Source organism: Toxorhynchites rutilus, chromosome 1 (assembly GCF_029784135.1).
Source record: "Toxorhynchites rutilus septentrionalis strain SRP chromosome 1, ASM2978413v1, whole genome shotgun sequence".
In the NCBI taxonomy this organism is placed as follows: Eukaryota; Metazoa; Arthropoda; class Insecta; order Diptera; family Culicidae; genus Toxorhynchites; species Toxorhynchites rutilus.
In genome coordinates, this window is record NC_073744.1 from 67,213,549 (window position 1) to 67,233,665 (window position 20,117).

The window sequence follows — 20,117 nt, forward strand, 5'->3', positions numbered from 1 at the left end:
TGCGGACAATCAATCGTTTCAATGAACATTTGTTCGCAAAGCTATATGTAATCACCAGGTTGCTCTGTCGGTAGTGTCGGTATTTCCGATAATAGTCAAAACGTCTCCGTCGGTAGTTTCAGTTGTTATCGGATAAAATATAAAATCAAAAAGGTTTGGGAGAAATTTAGTGAAATGTCTGAAAAAGGTGTTCTGGATTTGTGGCGAATCAATAATAGTACTTTTTTTTCCTGAATACTCTGGGATATTTCCGTTTTCCGGTTATTTTTTGAGTTTTTCGGCCTAATTTAATTTGATTACCGATCTGACGTTGTTTATTAGATCTCCGTTGTTGAATATATGTGTTGATTCGTCGTACCTAGTGATCCCCGATTTTTGAAATTAATCGTTCATCAGCTAATCGAATAATTTTCAGCAGTTCGTTATTCGATACGATTAATCGCCCCAAATAATCGATTAATCGATTAATCGTCACACTGAGAGAAATAATTAGTTAGACTAATATTTCTCATTTGCTAGAGAGCCATGAAAAATAAAAAAAAGTGTCATTCCGCCTGGAACGCGTAAACGAAGTTCAATTCGCGTTGACGGCGTTGAGCTGCTTTTACGGGTTTAGGGGAGCGTCAAAGATAATGATTGAATTGCAGGATAAAACTGTAGCGGCCGTACGTTTTTTTGTTCTCTGGGTTTGAATCGATTAATCGACGTTAATTATTCGTTCGCTTCGATTATTGGTTGCGCAGTATTCGTTCGATTAATAATCGATTTCTGTAGGAAGTATTCGATTAATCGATTAATCGAACGATTATCGGGGATCACTAGTCGTACCGTTGTGTCATATTGTAGCATTTCGCGAGTGTTGTGTTTTCGTTTGTGGAACAAATCAACAAAGGTGTACTACTCTCCACGCCAATTTTTTAATTGAAGCTACATCTACTGGGAAAAATTGTAACTAATCACTCGCAAGCATTGCTGTTCAAAAAAAGCTTATAAGATTACGAATCGATCTAAGTTTGATTCTTAGATCTAAGATCTAAGGTGGATCTGGCATCGATATGGTTGTTTGCCGTGGTTACTGTGGAGCGTTCTTTCATATTATCACCTGCTCGGGGGTATCACGTGCGCTGCAGTCATATTTTACATCCAACGGTAAAAACTTGTTTTGGATGTGTGACGACTGTGCGGAATTGTTCCAAAATTCCCAATTTCGGGTTATCTCAAACTGATAAATTCAAAGTCTACTGCACTTCTCTCGCCACCAACAAGTTCTGCTTGCCCAGTCATAAATCAGCCAAGAGGTGCAAAACATCCCCGCATGTTGGAATCCACAGCACGACCCGAAACATGTCAAATTGGAAGCAAACCTACCCAGGATAATGTGCTTTCAGTTCCAATTTTTGAAAGCGACGAAGATAAAAAATTCTGGCTATTTTTGTCTAGAATCAGACCAGACGTCACAGAGGAAGCTGTACGCGTCATGACGAAAGCTAACCTCGAAATTGAGTGTGATCCATCGGTATTCAAGCTAGTTCCGAAAGGAAAAGACACTAACACGCTTTCATTCGTCTCTTTCAAAATTGGATTGGTTGAAAATCAGAACACCTGTCATAGTTATGATTAAGACCAAACCATTTTGATTCTTTGTGATATAAATAATTAAAAACACGAAAACGAAATTTATGTATTCATAATTTTGGCGGTTTCAGAGCCATCAAACATCAAGTGCAATGGTACCGAAATACAAGCAACAGCTGTTAAAAGCATAAACTCCTTCTACAACTCAAAATTTTTGAGCAGCTGGATTTCTGCACCGCATAGTTCAGCATGGATATGGAAGTGGATGCCAATCAAATATTCTGGCAATGTTTCGGTGTTTGGATATGCTTTTCCTAATCAGATCTACCTGTAATGATTCATAGTTGATTTCAAACTTCTGTTTCAACAAAATGGCTAAATCTAAATGCCGCTATGAGCCACCGACATTTATGGAACACATATGCAGCGTTAGCCTCATAATCCTTAAGTTATTTTGTGAAAAAGTGGTACTTCTGGCGTAATTCGTCGGTAAAATGACATTTTCGTTTAGACGTATGAAAAAAAAAATAACTCGGAATATTCAGACAAAACACAAAAACATCACCGCAGTCAGTGAAACAAAATCTCTAAATGAAAATAGTTGAAAGATCTCGTGGAAGATCCAACTACTACTCTTTATATGATTACAAAACTTCAATTTTCAATAAAAAAGGTTTTACTCAAAAACATCATAGTACAATGAAAATAATTCTGATTCTGCAACAAAATTGAATTTCTTTTGAAAATCAGGACAAAGACTAAATTGTGAAAAATAAATCAGGACACCCCGAATAGATCTCAAAATCAGGACATGTCCTGCTGAATCAGGACAGACGGTCACCCTATACTGGAAGCTCCTTATCCCCCCTCCACAGTCGAGACTCTCCTGACAGCGATCTTCAGTCGTCCCGGTCCTGTGTTTGGGTGTGGAGATGGGGTCTTCTACTGTGCTTCCGCAGGCAAGTAATCATTCCATTCGTTGACAGTACTTCCGATAATACCAGTCGCTTTCAGTGCTTCTACGTCAGAGGAATTTCTAAATTAACAACAAAATTTTATGATATTTTCTGATCTAGATAATAAAGATGGTGGAGTCGCTTACACCAACGGTATGAGTAAATCCTGACTCGTCTTAGGAGTTGGCAACACTATCTCAGATTGCAGTAGAACGTTATGGGTGTATATGCATTGTGGTCATTGAGGCAATTTTGCATACTTAAATTCTAAAAAATAGACTTTTTGAAAAGAGCCAAATTTGTTTTTCGAAAATTTCTACTGAAAATTCTAGCTCAAAAACTATATAACCTACAAAATTTGGGTCAAAGAAGGAAATGAAGGAACTTGGAATTTCGAGTAAAAAATTATAAAAATAGATATTAAAAATCACACTAAAAAATATATTTGAAAAATTAAAATTTCTTTTTTCTCAAAAATGTTTTTTTTAATCTCAAAAAAAAATTATGACTCCAACAAGTCCTCCATGCAGGGTTGCCACATAAAGAGAATATTCTGAATTTTACAGATTTCACGCCAAATTTCAGATACAGAATCTGTATAAACAGATTTACACATTTTCAGCAAAAGTACAGAATTAACAGATTTGTTTTTAAATTCAATTTTAAATATTAAATCTATATACTATATACATAGTTACCTTGATTTAAAAAAATGTTGAACGCAACGCAACAAAATGACTTTTGTTGGAGACCGTTGTTAAGCGAAATCTTGAGCGATTTGAAGAGCTTAAACTATTCTTTTCGTTCCAAGTTGAGTATGATCATAACCAATTCGCCAATCGTACATAGACTCATTTGAACGACTAAACCTATAACTAAACCGATTATGCTGTTCCTAAACTTTGTTCAACCGCTCATCAATAACGTAAATCGCATTTTTCAATCAGAAGGTTCTCAATTTTGCGAACTTCATAATGAGACAAGAATTTTATTGTTGATTATGTTGGGTAACTTATGTTTGGAGAACTACGTGCAAAGATTCGCGGATGAAGACCTTTTTTTTATCCCAACAGTTTGTTTTATTAAGATCATTCAGCAATTCAGCTGTAACAGAGCAGAATTCATTCGTGTACATTTTTTATCTTAAGATAACTTTTTGTTGTATATTACACTGTTACCGCCTCAAACGTAAGAGTATCAGTACATTTGTTTTATCTATAACACAGTAGCCGTTTAGGCGCAAGAGAATTCCTATTCTATCGATTCACAACACATGTCGCCTTTTTTCGGCGTAAGAACATTGCTATTGTTCGAATGTTCACAGTTGGGATGTTCACAGCGGGACTGGGATTACCGACACATGATGATTGTTGTGTGGACATAGTAGCTAGAATAACACACTAAGATGGTCAGTTGAGGATGAAGACCTTGATATGAAAAATTTTGAAAACTTTCTGAAGAAGTCTGAGGATGTTTGCGTTAGTATCGATGCAGAAGAAGCTGGAAAAGGATTTGAAGTTGACCTTCGAATCGATTTGTCGTGTCTTCTATATTGAAATCGTGAAACATAACTGCGGCCTTGATAAACTCGTCAAAATTTCGTCAAGCTACCAAATGATTTTCAGAAGGTGTGATGGGAAATTTTAGTATCCATTGCTAAGGTCGTTTGTAAGACATTTTTTAATGATATTCATCAGCGTGTGTTGAGCAAATATTTCCGCTTTACAACCGCGCAGAATTTGTGTTTTTAACTTAAATGCTTTATTTATCATCTAAATTCATATTATCACCTTCAAAACAGGCCCTTTCTGAAGCAATATACTTTTTTCAACGAACAACGCAGTCAACGAAACAACTTTTATAGTATGTATTCAGGAATTGCCTTCATTTCACGCAGCGAATTCGTTTTTATGTCTCCAACGCTGTCAAAACGAGTTCCACGAAGCGATAATTTGAGTTCCGGAAGTAGAAAAAGGCACACGAGGCCATATCTGAAGAGTACGCATTCGTGCCATTTTCGGTCAAAAATTCGTTCGTAATGATTGATCGATGACGGGTTGGCCCTCCGGAAGGAATTCCGAAATGACAACACCACGAATATCGAATAAAACAGTCAGCATTACCTTCCTGTTTTTTAGGTCTCGACACGTTTGCTTTTCATGCTCGTAAACCCCGTAATTATGCGTTGGATAAACGTAGGATCAGATTTTATTCGTTCAACCATGCCTTCAGCCACTTGATCGCGATGGAAAAGTTTTGAGGAAAATTGAGCTCTTTCGGTACTAGTCGTGCTACGACTTTTCTCATGCCCAAAACATCGACCAAAAGCTGAAGAACTGTCCCGTGAGAGATATTTAATTCATGGGCTATCAAACTTGAATGACGATTTTCGGGAACCATCCAATTGTTTTTGTTTTATTTCATTTTCATCAGTTGATGGATCGACATCCTTGACGTGGAAGATCGTTCATCACATCTCGGCCGTCTTTGAATGCCTTGTATCTTTCATTAACCTTTGTTTTTGACACAGTTGAGTCAACAAATGTAGTTTGAAACGTTCTCGACGTTTCGACACAAACAAATTTGTTTGAAATCAATATATTTGATCAATAGAATTATCCATATCAAAAATCACCGAACAAAAAAAAATACATTGTTTTTTTTATGACACTGTAAATAAACTGATAGACAGATCGCGCTCAAAATTGACATGAGAACACTGACAGCAGTACCAACTTAAAAAAATTTACACGTGTTAAGCGAGAAGATTTCAAATTATAATTTTTTGGTATATATTTAATAGAATGCTCAAACCAACCACAAAAAAAAAACAAAACAAATTTTATGTAGGTTTAACCCTCGCGCATACGATCTCACAGAACGAAAAATCAATAATTCTGTTTTGAGGAGGTTGTCACTTAACTATTAAAATTGAATGAGGTTTAAGAGATAATATTTCTTTGAGTTTTTTTTCCCTTAAATTATTCCATTCTCTTCGAATAAACACCAATAACTCCTAAAAAGTACACAATAGCAGAGATGACAATCATTATAAAACGATATAATCTATAAATATATATATATATATATATATATATATATATATATATATATATATATATATATATATATATATATATATATATATAAATGGATTTCTGTCTGTCTGTCTGTCTGATTCTTATGGACTCGGATACTACTGAACCGATCGACATGGAAATTGGTATGTAGGGGTTTTTGGGGCCGAGGAAGGTTTTCGTGATAGTTTGAGACCCCTCCCCCTCTCTAAGGGGTGGCTGCCATACAAATGAAACACAAATTTCTACATTACTAGAGAATTAATCGAGCAAATGCAATCAAATTAGGCATCAGGAAGTTTTAGGGTGCAATAAATGATTATACGGTGGTTAGATACTTCTCCCCCATCTATTAGGGGGGGAGGGGTTCTGTCATACAAATGAAACACAAATTTTTGCATTACTCGAGAATTATTCAAGCAAACGAAACCAACGAAACCGAAAGGAGGTTTTAGGATGCAATAAATGTTTCTATGGTGGTTCGACACTCCTCCCCCCTCTCTTAGGGTGAGCTGTCATACAAATGAAAAACAAATTTCTGCATAACTCTTAAACTAATCAAGCAGATGGAGCCAAATTTGGCATGTGAAGATTTTAGGAGGCACGAAACGTTTGTATGGTGAATAGACACTCCTCTCCCTCTCTAGGGGGCGAAGAGGGGAGGGGTATGTCTTCATTCTATCATATTTTCTGTATCAAACATTTATTCCATGTAACGGAGAAACATGTTATTTGCAAGTGGTTAAAAAATATTGAACGAGAAATGTGTCAGAAAATAATCCGATATTATAATGATGAGTTTTGGTAGAAGTACTAGGAATTTTATAGTAAAAGGTAAATTCAACGAGGTCGAATAGAAGATCAATCAATGAACAGTTCTGCGATTGGACCCATGAACTTGCGCATAGTAAGAAAACGTGAATGTTTGAAGGTATTGATAACAAAAAACAAATTTTGAGCGGGACGATGTTAGCCTGGTCAGCTAGTTATAAAATAATATTTGTATGATTCACCAACCATTGTTCAAATTTTGATTTTTTTGTCCAATATGTTTTAATTACATTATTGTGCACCGCTGGAAAAAAAAATCAAAAAATATATTGTAACCCTGCTGTCGATTTAGGCGCCTGGCTGCCTTAATTGTCCGAATCGGTATAAGTATTTGGTAAGTTATCCCCGTATTTCGAAATTGACTCCAATATTCCAATTCTTTTTGTTACCGAGCAAAGAAGGATGCTTTTGAGTGGAACAATTCCATCCAAATTAGGGGTTAGGGGACTACTTAGCGATAACAAACGGTAATCACAACACCACTTCATCACCCAGACGAACAAGTCTATGATGCTGGAAGTTTTAAAAATAAACGGTAAACAAGGTCGGAACCCACCGAACAAGTGCTTGTACGTCTTACGTAACCATCACTCATACGCTGACGAGAAAAGCATCCCTGGGATGCGTTTGTAGTGACAGGACCATTCCATTGTACCTCAACTTTCCTCGGAGAAAGTGATTCTTACGAATGCGGTCTCGAAATTCTTTCGATCGTACGCGCATAGCTGAACCACATCGGCCACCGATCCGTGGCCAGAATACTGATGAGGCCGATAAAATGGAACATTCGGGCGTGCGCGCTCACGTTTCCTCATTCATTCGTGCATTCGTGCTTCTTGGTAGGGAAAAAATCGAAAACTCTCCTCCCACACAAACAATCGAAGTCGTAAGTACTTGGTAAATACGGTGGTAACCATGTGACTACCGTAAACTTGTGGACAAATACTGGTGCGAAAAATGGGTACACTCTCCCGTCCTGAACAAGAGGCTGGCCAAAAGTGGCCTCGCGCGCTTATTTGGTGTTTCGCTTTTCCGTTGTCTGGTAGTGTCACATGTTGAGGGAGCTGTTTTTGGACGGATTCACGCACTTGGCCGTAGCCTGAAGGACCCGAACGCTTTGGTTCGTTTCATCGGGCGGAGCATAACCGTGGAGAAGGCGGTGGTATAAAAAACTCGCACAGTGGCAAATACACTATCATAAGCTTGTTGTCATTTGTTTAATCAACACGCATAGATTATAATAATCGAACGGGTCGCCTCGGTTTAGTTTAGTGGCTTACGTCCTGCGGCACTTCCCTGGGTGCATTAGCGAAAGCAAGTCGCGTTAACTTGACGATAAATTATAAATAAATAATGAAATCGGTGACGTGTTTGTTAGTGTTTGGCGCCGCCCTGTTCGGGGCCGTGTCCTGTGCATCGATCGCCTCGAATCTGATCGAAGGCACCCCACGGATCGCCACCAGTGAGCAGCTGCTGTCGTCCATCGTGAACGAGTGCTTCGAGGATGGCTCGGTGATGAACTGCCTGAAGGGCAAGGTGTTGATCTATCTGGACGGAGTGTTGGGACTGCGCGAGGAACAGGCTCGTGCCTTCGAGGAACAGAACGTCGACAAGGTCATCTTCGACCGGGTGGCACGAGTGCTGGCCACGCACGAGTTTAAGCTGCAACTGCCAGAGGATACTGTCGTGAGCTACCGGGCCGATAAGGGGATGGACTTCAATGTGCCAGCAGGACTTGCCACCGGTACGTATTCGGAAGAGGGATTAGTTTTGGTTCATTTTTTTCTGGAAGTCTCAAGAATAGAGCAGGGAAGATACTAAGTACACTAATTAATGCATGATGGATGGTTTGAAGTGCATGAGTGAACATAAATCATCCAACTGAAATTAATTCCAAGCTTCACATTTGGAACAGTTAAACACCCCCTAATTGGCTTGGCATGAGGAGATACTTTGGATATCAGACGCTGACAGGATTTGATGAAAAACTATTATTTCATCGTTAAGAGGAACTTAGTGTGATGAAACGGCAATAAAACCAGCTTGCGTTTCTGGTGGAGCTTCGCTTGCGTGATATTATATCATATAGGGTTGGGGAAAAAGAAATGTCGTATTTCTGATCGAAATTTGACGCTTTATTTAACATACTTAAAATAAAAAATTAAATCCAATTTATGTCAAATATGCGCCGTTTTGTTCGCAAACTTGTTGCCATTTAGAAGGCAACTTCATTATCCCCCCCTTTATAAAACCCCCCTCCTTATTTGCAAAAAACTCAGACAGCCAGTTTTCGCAAGCCTCTTTTGAGGCCAGCTTAGTATCACCAAGAGCGTTTTGCATGGACCGGAAAAGATGATAATCACTTGGAGCCAGATCCGGACTATACGGTGGGTGCAATAGGACATCCCATCCGAGCTCCCGTAGCTTCTGGCGGATCATCAAAGATGTGTGAGGTCGTTACCCTGGTGGAAAACAACACCATTTCTATTGATCATGTCTGGCCGCCTCTGGTCAATCGCCTGCTTCAAACGGTCAAGCTGCTCACAGTAGAGAACCGAGTTGAGGGTCTGGCCATAGTTGGGCAGCTTTTAGTGGATGATTCCCTTCCAAACCCACCAAACACACAGCAAAACCTTCCTGGCCGTTTGGACCCTATTTGACGAAGTTATCGTCCAGTTGGTTTTTTTCCGATAGTTTATATGCATTTCAGTGCGAAAAAAGCATATTTGAATCTCTAAGTTTTTCTAAGTTTTTGCATGACATGATATTTAACAGCATCACGTTTGGGCATACAACTAAAAACACAAAACAGCCACGCGCAACCGAAGAGGCAAACTGTCCCATCGCAAAGCGGGGAAACAATAGGAAATGGAACGGTGAACGGCGTCGATTTGAGTTATCTTCTTGGGGGAAACTTTTTTTATGCCGGTCCCTTTCTACCGCACAAAAAAGGTTTTTTTTTTCAAAATGTGTACCGAACACGGTTTTTTAAAGCTACTGGTGAAGTTTTGACAGATAATTTTTATGCCATTTTTTTTTTTGCGGTCCCTATCCCCCGCACAAAAAAAGGTTTACCTGTATACGTAACCCGCGTAAATTCGAAAGTCGCTATACTTTTTGAACAGATCTCGTATATCATCATCATCATTTACTTGAGAAGATTGATATTTGGATGCTACTTTCTGATGATTTTTTTTTCACATTTTCACAAATCACATCTCCATCTTGATAAATCCGACATGTAACCATTCTAGTCAAATTGTGTTGATTTGAAACTGTATTCTAGAAAATCTATAAAAAACACATCTTGAGATGTAAAAGTTTTGAATATTAAATTAAATTTTCGAACAAGATTTTTTAACGGTACCTATATTAAAAATGTTTTTGTTTTCATGAATAGGTTATTGATATCCTAACAGTTTAGTTGTAGATCACATTTAAATCAGACATTCGGATTTCGAGCTACGATTTTTTTTAACAAAAAAATGATTTGAAAATGAAAAAAATGATATCAATTAGTCATCTGAGAATAAAAGTTGTTAATTTGGGTGGCTGCCACCTTATGTATAGTGTTTAAAAAATTGGAGGAAGCCCCATCAAAATCAGCTATTATTCGGTTGGTTTGGCGTGAAATTTCTTGTTATACAAATACTAGTAATGCTTATTAAATGCAGTAACTGTATCATTATATTGGCTTGTTTTTCGCCTTTTTAGCATTATATCCGTCCTTTATGAGCATATAAGCCATAGAAAGCATTCATTCGATGTTTTTATGAGAATACTAGCTATACATGGTTGCATGGTTGAGTTGAACTTTTCATTTTTTATGTTGTAACAACAGCCCTAGATTTATTTGGTTGTTTTGTATATTGTATCATAGTTTGAGTTCACTTTTCGAGTTTTTGACGCGTACACAAACGAACAGAATATTTTATATTAGGCTGTCAAAAAAGTCCTGCGGTATTTCCGCGAGGTGTCGTTGTAAGCGCGTAGTTCTAGTTGTATTCATTGTATCGAGTCATACTATAGCTTGTTGGAAAGGTATTTTTGCGCGCTATAATACAGTGTTTTGTTTGGTTAAGTCGTTCGTGAGTTATAGTGTCGCAAATATGGAGCAAAATAAAGAGAAAATCCGACATATTTTACAGTACTACTATGACAAAGGCAAAAATGCATCTCAAGCTGCCAATAAAATTTGTGCAGTTTATGGACCCGATACAGTTTCCATTTCCACCGCACAACGATGGTTTCAACGTTTTCGTTCTGGTGTAGAGGTCGTCGAAGATGCGCCACGCTCCGGAAGGCCTGTCATCGAAAATTGCGACAAAATCGCTGAATGAGCCGAGAAAGACCGGCATAGTAGCAGCCGTAGCATCGGCCAAGAGCTGGGGATAAGTCATCAAACCGTTATTAACCATTTGAAGAAGCTTGGATTCACAAAGAAGCTCGATGTAAGGGTGCCACACACGTTGACGCAAAAAAGCAACTTTGACCGTATCGACGCATGTGAATCGCTGCTGAATCGCAACAAAATCGACCCGTTTCTGAAGCGGATGGTGACTGGCGATGAAAAGTGGGTCACTTACGACAACGTGAAGCGCAAACGGTCGTGGTCGAAGCCCGCTGAAGCGGCTCAGACGGTGGCCAAGCCCTCATTAACGGCCAGGGAGGTTCTGCTGTGTGTTTGGTGGGATTGTCAAGGAATAATCTATTATGAGCTGCTTCCCTATGGCCAAACGCTCAATTCGGACCTGTACTGCCAACAACTGGACCGCTTGAAGGTAGCACTCATGAAGAAGAGGCCATCTTAGATAAACAGAGGCCGCATTGTCTTCCATCAGGACAACGCCAGGCCACACACTTCTTTGGTGACGCGCCAGAAGCTCCGGGAGCTCGGATGGGAGGTTCTTTTGCATCCGCCATATAGTCCGGACCTTGCACCAAGTGACTACCACCTGTTTTTGTCCATGGCAAACGAGCTAGGATGTTAGCCACAAAAGAGGCCTGTGAAAATTGGCTATCCGAGTTTTTTGCCAATAAGGAAGCGAGCTACTATAACAGGGGTATTATGAAGTTGGCATCTCGTTGGGAACAAGTCATCGAACAAAACGGCGCATATTTGACTTAAAACAGATGATTTTAACTAATTTTATGAACAAATGAAAATTCAAAAAAAATACCGCAGGACTTTTTGACAGCCTAATATATATAGAGATAGATGAAGGAAATCGATAGATTTTAAATCATTTCGAAACACAATTCAATTCACGATTTTGTCGAACACTTGGAAAAAAGATGTTTCCATCGCATAGAACACATATTTAATACGGAATGGTCAATTTTCGTTAGAGGCTTAATTTAAGAAACGCACTACGCCGCCGTAACAACTCTCCTTGAAGCGGATTGTATATTGTGTCCAACTTTTAGCTCAATCGGTTCGGTACTTTTCGAGTTTTTGACGCGTACACAAACGAACAGAACATTTTTATATAGCCATTCCATGCCAAACCGATATAGTGGTTCTAGGATTTTCGTCAGAAGTGGTAATTTTGTTGTTTATCGCAAAACATCAGATCCGTATTTTTTTTTATTAGGACCCCTATTTCTATTTTAGGGTGGTCCGTAAAATATTTTTTTCCACTTTTTCCCAAAAATGACTTTTTTCAAAAATTCATATTGAAAAAATTGCGATAAAGAACAAATTTACCACTTTTCACATATACATCGAAACCGATATATTGGTTCTCAGATTTTCGTCAAAAGTGGTAATTTTGTTCTTTATAGCAAAACATTAGACCCATAATTTTTCATTTTTCTATTAGGGTCCCATTTTTAATTTTAGGGTGGTCCGAAAGATCATTTTTTTCCACTTTTCCCAAAAAAGCCTTTTTTTTTAAATCATAACTTTTGAACCACTGAACCGATTTTGATGATCGACATATCAAATTGAAGCCAATAAGCTAAGGGAACTTTGAAAAAAATACAACCCAAAAACGAAAAAAAAAACATTTTTGATGTAGAGATATTTTATGTAAAAAATCCTCAGCTTTCAAGAAAAAATATTAAAAAATATTACGCTCTCTAGTCCAAAGCCATAAAAACAACAACAAAAAACTACAATCGATAATTAAAAAAATAAAAATCAAATTTTTTTCTATGTCCAATATTTTTGAATAAAGCTTAATAAAGCCAGCTTATTTGGCTTCAATTTGATATATCGATCATCCAAATCGGTTCAGAAGTTCAAGAGCTATGAATTTTAAAAAAGGCATTTTTAGAAAAAATAAATTAAAAAATGAATACAAATGATCTTTCGGACCACCCTAAAATGGAAATGAGGACCCTAATAGAAAAATAAAAAATACGGGTCTAATGTTTTGCAATAAAGAACAAAAGTACCACTTTTGACGAAAATCTGAGAACCGCTATATTCGATGTATATGTGAAAAGTGGTAAATTTGTTCTTTATCGCAATATTTCAATATTTTTTCAAAGAAGACCAAATCATTTCCTTTAATTTGATATATTGATCATCTGAACCGGTCCAGTTGTTTTAAAGTTATGATTTTTTTTATTGGAAAAGGGGGAAAATTGGATTTTTCTAACCATCGGTTAACTTTGAAAATTCATAACTTGAAAACGAAAAAAAATCACAACTCTGGTTTTTGGATTTGTTATGTAAAAAATCCTCAGCTTTCAAAACAATGTAAAAAAATATAGTTCCCTCTAGTACAAAGGCATAAAAACACTAAAAAACAAATACAATCAATAATTACGAAAACAATATCCAAATTTTTGGCATAGGTAATAATTTTTCAAAATAGACTAAGTAATTCGCTTTAATTTTATATATCGATCATCTGACTCGGTCCAGTTATTCAAAAATTATGAATTTTCGGAAAAAGTCATTTTTGGGAAAAATGCGAAAAAATGGAATTTCCGGACCACCCTAAAATGAAAATGTGCACCCTAATGAAAAAAATTAAAAATACAGGTCTGGTTGCCGTAAAGAACAAATTAACCACTTTTCACGAAAATCTGAGAGCCACTATATCGGGTTGGCGTGGAATGGCTGTATAGAGATAATGTTGATTCAAGGCTACTGCTTAGTGCATACTGGTTATGTGGATTTGATTCTATGTTGGCTGTGTAATTCGAGGTGTAAAAGATATAATTTTTGCCGTCTGCAAAAGTATTGAGGCACAATGAAGTAAGTTTTAGCATCTCCTGTATCTTAGAGCATCGATGAATATAATTTATTGTTGTTTAAAATAAAACACTTAAAATACGTAATCCCCCTCCCTAGCTGATTTATTGTAAGAAGGATTTCTCTAAAACCTCCAAAACAACGATCCATTATGATCGTTACATTCTATAATCAATAACAGCTATCCATTGTACAAATACCCAAAAGTAATTTTCATTGACAATCTTTATTTTAAAAATGAATTTGTTTATCACGAAACAATAAAGCGACGTTTGATGTTACAATGAGCGCTTTTAACGCAAGAATTTCTCAATTATTTCACTGAATTTTCATTGTAATATACGAGGACAGTCCGATAAGTACTTAACCTACAAAAAAAACTTTTTTTTTTGGAAAAGTGACGATTTATTACTCAACATAGTCTCCTTTTAGCTCGATACACTTGACCCAGCGATGCTCCAACTTCTTCAATCCATCTGAAAAATACGTTTTCTCGAGGTCTGCAAAGTAGTCCTCCGTGGCGACGATGACCTCCTCATTCGACTCAGATTTCTGCCTGGCGAGTGACTTTTTCAAGTTTGGAAACAACAAAAAATCTCACGGATCCAAATCTGAAGAATACTATGGACGGGTAGCAGTTCGTAGTGCAATTCGACAGATTTGGCCGACGGAGACGGCGGAATTTCCATTTTTCTAAAATCCGCGGCTCCGCCGTCTTCCACACACGGTCAAAACATAACTAGGAGTCCGTTTCGGCTGAAATTTTTACAGTAGCCGTATATGAGAATGTACTACATGATAAGTAATCTCTCTTGCGATACTGACACCATCGGGCGATGAGGCTAAGTACTTATCGGACCGCCCTCGTAAATTGATAGACACAGCTTTCGCCAGAGATTTCTTCAACACTTTCAGAAAGTTCGTTTTTTTTTATATTCTAGAGACTTCAAGCTTTCAAGTTTATTCATATCTAGCCTTGAAAATGGTCATTTATGAAATAGTCAATGGAGATTCTTAGATTGAGTCCACGATCGTTCGCTTAAGGTACTTAAAATACTGTTTGTCACTCTTCAATTATCAACAGTGGCGAACTATGTCAAACATCGAATGTGGAAAAAAAAATCAAGTGAAATATTTAACGTAACGTAACTATGTAGTGTGGTGGGGGTAATACGGACATGTTAAAAAGAACTTCAATTATATCTTTGGAAACTCATGTTTCCCAAACCTTAAATGCAGTTTCTTGCAATTCAATATGCTGTTTCTCAATCGTACAATCGGCCAAATGTTTTACAAAAAATGTTTTTCAATGTTTTTTTGTTGAAATTAAAACAGTCCGAAAAGTACAATGTTTTTTTCGATGCGGGTAATATGAACATATTGTGGGGGGATATGGTCAGGCTTGTGATATATGTAGCGTAGAGGTTTATCGTTCGTGAGAGGCATAATTTTATTCTACTAAGGTCTGAACTCATTACGAATGTCCGTTAAATGATGAAAAAATAGAATTCATCCACCTAGAAGTGATATTGTGCTTTTCCGCAGTATAAACGGACAGACCCTCAACTATTTTGCGTTTGGTTTCAGTCAGCCTCTAGACAGCCCATATTTTACGATATGATTTATGTTTCAGACGTAGGATATTCTGGAGAAATCGATTGAACAGACTTTTCACAGTCCATCTTGTCCCACTGGCAACTGTCCGTTTCACAGTCATTTCCTGCATCTGACGATTATGTGGCACAAAATCTAACCTTTTTCTAAAATGAAAACACTGACGTGTTCTAGTGGTTGATTTACTATATGTCAAAGGCTCATGACTTTTGTATATGTCGAAATCGATCAGCACTTACAGCGATTTGTGCTTGCGATGGTTTATGTTGGATTTGGCAGCTCACAATAAGCCACGACCCGCTAGTCCCGACCAACACAGAGCATGACTACGAAGTGTGGGGATTACCCAGGAGTCTACGACCTCTTCCGGATTTTCTGCTGAAAATAGTTTTGACGGTTCTTCCAATCGACATTCTGGCCACACATTCCATCTTTCAGTTTGCCGTCGAGTATTGAGCACAGCAATTCACAGTCTAGAACACCTAGCGCACGTCGATCGGCTTACTTCAGCGTCCATGCTCCATGACCGTAAAGGGTAACCGAGAGGATCAGCGTTCTACAGAGCGCTAGGTTCATGCGAGTTTGCTGACTACGGGACTTCAGCTGGCTACGTAGTCTATAGAAAGTTCACCTCGGCACCAACACCACTGGCATTTCCACGCTCTCTACCAGCTACCATGTACTTTGTTTTCGTAGAGTTGATGACGAGTCCCAACCTCGCCGCTACTCTCTTAAAAGGCCTAAATGCATCTTCTACAGCAATACGGGCGATACCGATGATATAGATGTCATCCGCATGTGAGCATGTGAGATTTTGTGACAACGGTACTCCTTGAATGTCTGCTCTTCGTTGAATAGTAAGTTTGGGAACGCATCAACTTGCCTCCGTCCATCTGATGTTTGGTCCGTCGTGGAGCGTCCCTTTGGAAAATCAGCTTGCCATTCGCCGACAAAGGCCAACGTCCTCAATCTGAAGAACAGGATACGGGCGAGCACTTTGTATGTAGAATTGTGCAACGATAGTTGCCACAATCGAGTCGATTGCACTTTTTGTAGAAAGGTCAAATGAGACCTCCCGACCAGTCAAATGACATTCTCCTTCCCAGCAGCCTTGCCATTTTCGAGCCCACTGATCCTCTTTTTAATCTCGACATGTGTTGGTGATTCGCTCATAATCCTTACCCTATTTCTTATTCGCTTTTCTTCATCTTCTTCTTTACCCGCTGTTAGTACTCGCATCTTCTTCTTCGTGCATAAATCATCCAAACTATTTCCTACAAAATCTATTACATGGTTCAGATTCACCATGAACTTCCTCAAACAATGGATGCGCTTCAATTGCACTTTTCTTCCAATGGAAATAGAAAATCAAAACTTCCCTCAAATAATGCTTATTTGCAACGAAACTCCACATTTTCAACTCAGTAAAAATTGATCTTGTTGTGCAAAACTCAAACACTTGTAAACAATATTTGTTTAACAGATGTCGATACTTCACGACTATTTCGGCTGTCGCCGTCGACTATGTATAGCACCTTGAGCCATCTTGTGGAAACGAAACAAACTAAGCTGTATGAAGCGAACTAGAAATTTGACATTTGCGAAAATTCTCAGAAGGCCTATGAAGTTTTTAATCCTTTTAATCTGATTTGAAAGTTAGAATTCAAGTCCGAAACTTTCAAGTTTGTCTTGAAATAAAAATCGGAATATCAAGACTAGCATGAATCGTTGATATATTTTCATTAACAAACAACACAGTACAATTTAGCCGCGTAGCTTGTAGCAGAGTCACCAACATCTAATGGCTCGGAACAAATTCATTTGACAAGAAATTCGACCTTGATGGATAACAAAAAAAAATCTATTTTCATAGGTGTAAGTTGTAAACTGCTGCCAATCTATGTCATGTATGTGTGAACATCACAAACGCAGATGTAAGAAATTGAAAAGAGTTCTCGACAAACTCGGAAGAATATTTAAATAAAATTTTACAAAAACTGAGTGAGCTCAAAATATTGTGTTGTTCCATCGTATGTTCAGGGAGCAGAAAACTGAACTTCAGTTCAGAATATTTGGAAACTATCATTGACAGTCGCTTTTTGATCAACGCAGTAAGGAGCGAAACAAACGATATTTTTAACTAACATATGTGACGCTGGGCTCTTTATGAAAACTTTATGAATTTTACTCAATTTGACCTGTCGTATTGAACTGACTTATTCAGAAACAATCAAATATTATCTCAGTGGATACAATTTACTTACATTACCTTATAACAAGACAATATATGAAGTTTTGGCAATGACTTTCGAGCCACAAGGAGATGATTAGAGTTCATTAGATGAAAATTCCTGCTCAAATCAGACTTCCAAAAAAAAGGAAACACCAAAATTAGAGAACATGCTTCAAACTACTTACAACTAAACTACTAAACTGACTAAACCATAAACCCGTTCCGGACCCCCGGGTTCCTTCCACTCTCGCCTCACTCTAGAGTCCCGTGGTCATTTACTGAAGAAGAAACTCCTGCTTCCAGTGTTGCTGCTGCTGAAGCTGAAAATGAAGGCCCTGATGCCGATCTTCGTCGCCCTGATCGGTCTGAAGGCGATGAAAGCGCTGCTCCTGTCCAAGCTTGCCATCGCCATGGTGCTCGGATTTCTGGCCGCCCAGCTACTCAAGAAATCCGGCCTCGGAATGCCGATGTCGATGATGCCAATGATGCCACCGGTTGCAGAATACGGTGCACCTGCTCCGGCCTCTACCGAACCCCCATCCAGCTACAACCCATCCGCTTGGGAGCCCCAAACTGGTGGACCGTACTCTCGCGTCTGGGAGCCATCGACCTCCTCCTCGTCGCATAATCTGGCCTACAACTCGTACTATCCAAGCTCCAGCGGATCCAGCAGCTCCGGCTCGTACAGCTCGACGGCCTACAATGCGGGAACGTCTTCCGGCTCGTCACCCTCCTCTTCGGCATCATCATCATCCTCTTTGAGTTCGGCCCACGCTTACTAGAGAGTGGTTTCAAAAATACCAAAAACAAACCCACGTTCAAACCCGAACAAAACAAATGTACAGCCAAAAAATTTGAAGGAGTAAAAATATCAAAGATTATCGACGGTGATAACACTTTAAACCTGGCCAACGGTTAACCTTCTTGATTGGGTACGTCAATCAAACCAAGGGATGACCGGTCACTACTAGACGATTATTGTTATTATTTATTTGTTGAGAAAAAAAACCGCTATTTATTATGTGTATTCAATAAACGAACATTGTCAACGAGTGTTGCGACTCCGTTTAATTGAAAGAACATGATTCCAATTACACTTACGCATACCAGGTCGGGGTATCATAGCTAGATGCAATCCAAAGTTTCTGTTCTCTATTTACGTCTTCCTGAAGAGTATCAATGATTTTATTTAACCAACTACACACCCCCAGATTGACTTGACCGTTCCCTTTTCTCTTTTCTATGAATAAGCCACACCCGTTGGGATCAATTTACTCTAAAGGCCACATAAACTTCACAAGGGAGCACTCGTGGTCTTAAATTATTTCATCTGCATCACCTGGCGATATATTGATTGTTGGATCGGACAGGCAAGCTTTTTAAACTTAAGTAGCATTGAAAGTGGAAACAGACGAACGATCGATTAGTATTTCTGTAGAGGCGGTTTTTCATAGTGATTGTATGTACTTTCATGAACATCGATATAAGAAAACCAGAGAATGGTGAGTTTTGACGTAGGACTACGTCTTTCATTTCTATACCGGGGTGTAAAATCAATGTTTCAAAAACGAAAGCGTTACGCCGGAGACCGAGATTGTGAGCGTTAATAGCTCCTTAACAACTGAACGAAATGGTATGATAAACACTTCAGTCGAAAGATAAAATGTCTACGCGTTATATACTTGTTACTTTTTGATCCAAAAACTTATTTCAAAAGTCTTAAAATTGCTTTAAAAACAGGCTAATTAAATCACCAATCGGTATATAAGCGAGCGCCGCTCGGAAATCCACTCAGTTATAATTGAACAGTGATTGGAGCATGTTGTCGCTGTTGTGGTGTTGTGCTCTTCGTTTATCATGAAAGCGCGGATGAACGGTGTCACCAAGAGCCTGTTTGTGCACCTTAAGCCAAAAGGGAATCCATCAGGAGGAGAGTGATGACACAAACGGATCCCCGGGAAGAGCCGCCACACATACATACACGCGCGGAACTCTTCGTTTGGATGCCATTCAGCATCGAGAAAATTCCGGAAAGATCTAATCGTTGCTGAAAAATAATCTGCCAGTTCCCTGGGAATTGAAAAATACATTCATGCGAAAGAGTTTTTTTATGTTTTCTATGTTTTCTGTTTTCTAACTTCGAGTATCGAGGAAAATCTGGAAAGAACTAATCGTTGCTGAAAAATACTCTGCCAGTTTCCCTGGGAATTGAAAAATACATTGATGCGAAAGAGTTTATTCTAATGCATATAACACTGCAACCAAATACATTTGATTTTGTCATTTTTCAATTAATCGCAACTATCAGGAAAGCTTCTGAAAATTATTCTTCCCCATCAATAGAAAATTTTCGTATCCAATATTGTATGCGCGCGCAACATAAAATGTTTCGCATCGTGAAAATTATATAATTTTCAATCGATTATTGCTCAGTCGCCGAAAGTTTCAAACTCAGAGAGTTCATTCCCCTCTAGTTTTTGAGAAGAGCGCAAAACGGAGATAAGCCGCGGACGGATTTTGGCGATTTACATGCCAAACGAATCGGAAATTCCCTAAGATTTGTTTGAAATGCTATACATTATAATCCCATAGTTTGTATATGGCTTAAATTGATGAAAATTAAA

General features: G+C 38.4%; 1 protein-coding gene across 2 annotated transcripts; it reads left to right on the plus strand.

Annotated features, from left to right (window-relative positions):
- The first annotated feature begins 7,656 nt into the window (after nucleotides 1-7,656).
- On the plus strand, nucleotides 7,657-18,460 carry LOC129763077 (uncharacterized). 2 transcript variants are annotated; one of them, XM_055761832.1, is made up of 2 exons: nucleotides 7,657-8,183; nucleotides 17,755-18,460. In XM_055761832.1, the coding sequence occupies exons 1-2, from the start codon at nucleotides 7,793-7,795 to the stop codon at nucleotides 18,273-18,275; spliced, it is 912 nt and encodes a 303-aa protein (XP_055617807.1). In that variant the 5' UTR covers nucleotides 7,657-7,792; the 3' UTR covers nucleotides 18,276-18,460. The 2 variants fall into 2 exon arrangements, with proteins under 2 accessions (XP_055617807.1, XP_055617809.1); XM_055761834.1 differs by having other exon boundaries at nucleotides 17,797-18,460.
- Nucleotides 18,461-20,117: the final 1,657 nt, after the last annotated feature.

Bases quoted from the DNA above. Each gene is read 5' to 3' on its own strand.
- LOC129763077 (XM_055761832.1), top strand. From the start codon at position 7,793: ATGAAATCGGTGACGTGTTTGTTAGTGTTTGGCGCCGCCCTGTTCGGG. The intron at 8,184-17,754 runs GTACGTATTCGG...GCCTCACTCTAG, and splicing joins GCCAGCAGGACTTGCCACCG to AGTCCCGTGGTCATTTACTG.